At 40.4% G+C, this 1864-nt stretch overlaps 1 protein-coding gene across 2 annotated transcripts in view; it reads right to left on the reverse strand.

Moving 5' to 3' along the window:
- Positions 1 to 1864, reverse strand: part of PHLPP2 (PH domain and leucine rich repeat protein phosphatase 2) — a 104487-nt gene that overhangs the window by 38219 nt on the left and 64404 nt on the right. For both annotated transcript variants that reach the window (XM_006860186.1, XM_006860187.1), the window contains one exon: positions 1151 to 1305. In XM_006860186.1, the coding sequence (XP_006860248.1) occupies positions 1151 to 1305 (155 nt within the window). The remainder of the gene's footprint in view (positions 1 to 1150; positions 1306 to 1864) is intronic.

Genomic DNA, 1864 nt, shown 5'->3' on the forward strand with positions numbered 1-1864 from the left:
CACAGCTACCACTATCAACGGCCCTGATTGGGATCACAATAGAAGGTACTGGGCAATGGAAAACAAAAATCAAAATCATACCAAAGACCAAATTTAGTGGTCTGAAAGAGACTAGTAGAATCCCTGAGACTTTGACCCTTAGACACCCTTCAAACCTGGAACTGAATCCATTCCGGTAGATCAACTTTCAGCCTATAAAGTGAACAGTAACACCAGTGAGGAATGTGCTCCTCAGAACAATCAGCCATAGGAGACCAAAAGGGCAGCATCTGCCTAAGGACAAACTTCAAAATGCAGGAAGGGACAGGAAATAAGGTGTGGGTCACATTATGACAGCTACAAGATTTTCATCTTGCCTATGTTACCTGCCTTTCGGAAGGGTACATAAAGTATTCCACGTAGTATTTTTATTTGTCTTAAGACTGCCTTTTTTTATGTATATGTGAACATTTTATTATGATTTCAGTGAAACTTCAGAACAAAGTGATTTTCCATTCAACAATTTATGCACATTTTCTTTCATAACATTAGTTGCACCCCCTCAAAGTAACAGCGTTCTTCTTGCTTCCTCCCTGGATTCCCCATTTCCAACTGCCTACAAAACAGAATTTGGGAAAATTGTGGCTATTCGCAAGAATGTATATACAGGTTAGGTGGCGTCACGAAGAGCCCCACCTTCCACCAAGCTCCTCTAGAACTTGTCAGAAATAGCTAGCTGGCCATTGGTAGACTGGTGTTTCCCCACCCCATCTCTGTCTCTTCCCTCTTTGTCCAGAACACTGGGAGAATGATGGTGGGGGCAGAGACAGAAGATAGGAAAAAGTGAAAAAACAAAAAAAAGAATGGTTATGTACCCTAAAGAGAAGGGGACCCAGTGTTCAAAGTGCAAGTGAATAAGATGGAAATGTTTTATACCTTGATCTGAGTAATGAGTACAAGATTGTATGCAAATGTGAAAATTCACTGAGCTGTGTATTTAAGACATGTACACTTTACTATATGTTACCTGTATCACCATTAAAAAAAGCAAACTTATACACAAAGAATATATATACTTAATAGTAAGTGTGGTCACTTACTAAGATATTGATTATAATTTTTTATGTTAATCTAGAACCATATTTTATAATTGAGAAGAATTCCCACATACTTGTAGAGAGAGTCAAGGCCCCCTGGTCTTTCTAGTTGCATAAAGTTGTGTCGCAAGTTGAGGTAGGTGATATCTTGACTGTAGAAGAGATGTTCAGGAACCTCCTCAAGGCTGTAGCATGAGAGATCAACTGTACTGATTCGCTGGGACACCACCTGAATAAAATCAAAGAAGACAGTCGTCCAAGCAAGAGCAGAATATCTTTCACCCAGCATGTTGTTGTTGTTAAGTTGGTAAGCACCGTGGAGTCAGTTCTAATTCGTAATGACCCTGCACAGGGTTTCCAAGGCTGTAAATCTTTACAGGAGCAGAATGCCTCATTTTTCTCCCGTGGAACCACTGGTAGTTTTGAACTGCTGACCCTGAGGTTAGCAGCCCAACTCGTAACCACTATGCTACTAGCATAGAAAAGGAAAAAAAAAGGCAATGAGATATAGTTATTCATTTTTAAAAGCAGCTAATTTTCTCTTGACCCAATCTCTGAATAATTTGTGTAGAAACTGTCAAGTAGAAACCTAATTTACTGTGTAAAGTTTCACCAAAAATACATTATAAAAAATCAAAACAAGCGAGAAGAGCAGAGAGTGGGACCCTACCCAGAGAAGCAGTGATGCCTGAAATGGAGGCAGAGATGATGACATGGAGCGATGGAGCAGCTGGAGACTTTAGCTCCAGAGAGGGAGAGCGACTGTGTGCTGAAGACCTGGAGGGTAC

The sequence above is a fragment of the Chrysochloris asiatica genome, unplaced genomic scaffold (assembly GCF_000296735.1).
Source record: "Chrysochloris asiatica unplaced genomic scaffold, ChrAsi1.0 scaffold00037, whole genome shotgun sequence".
Classification (NCBI taxonomy): domain Eukaryota; kingdom Metazoa; phylum Chordata; class Mammalia; order Afrosoricida; family Chrysochloridae; genus Chrysochloris; species Chrysochloris asiatica.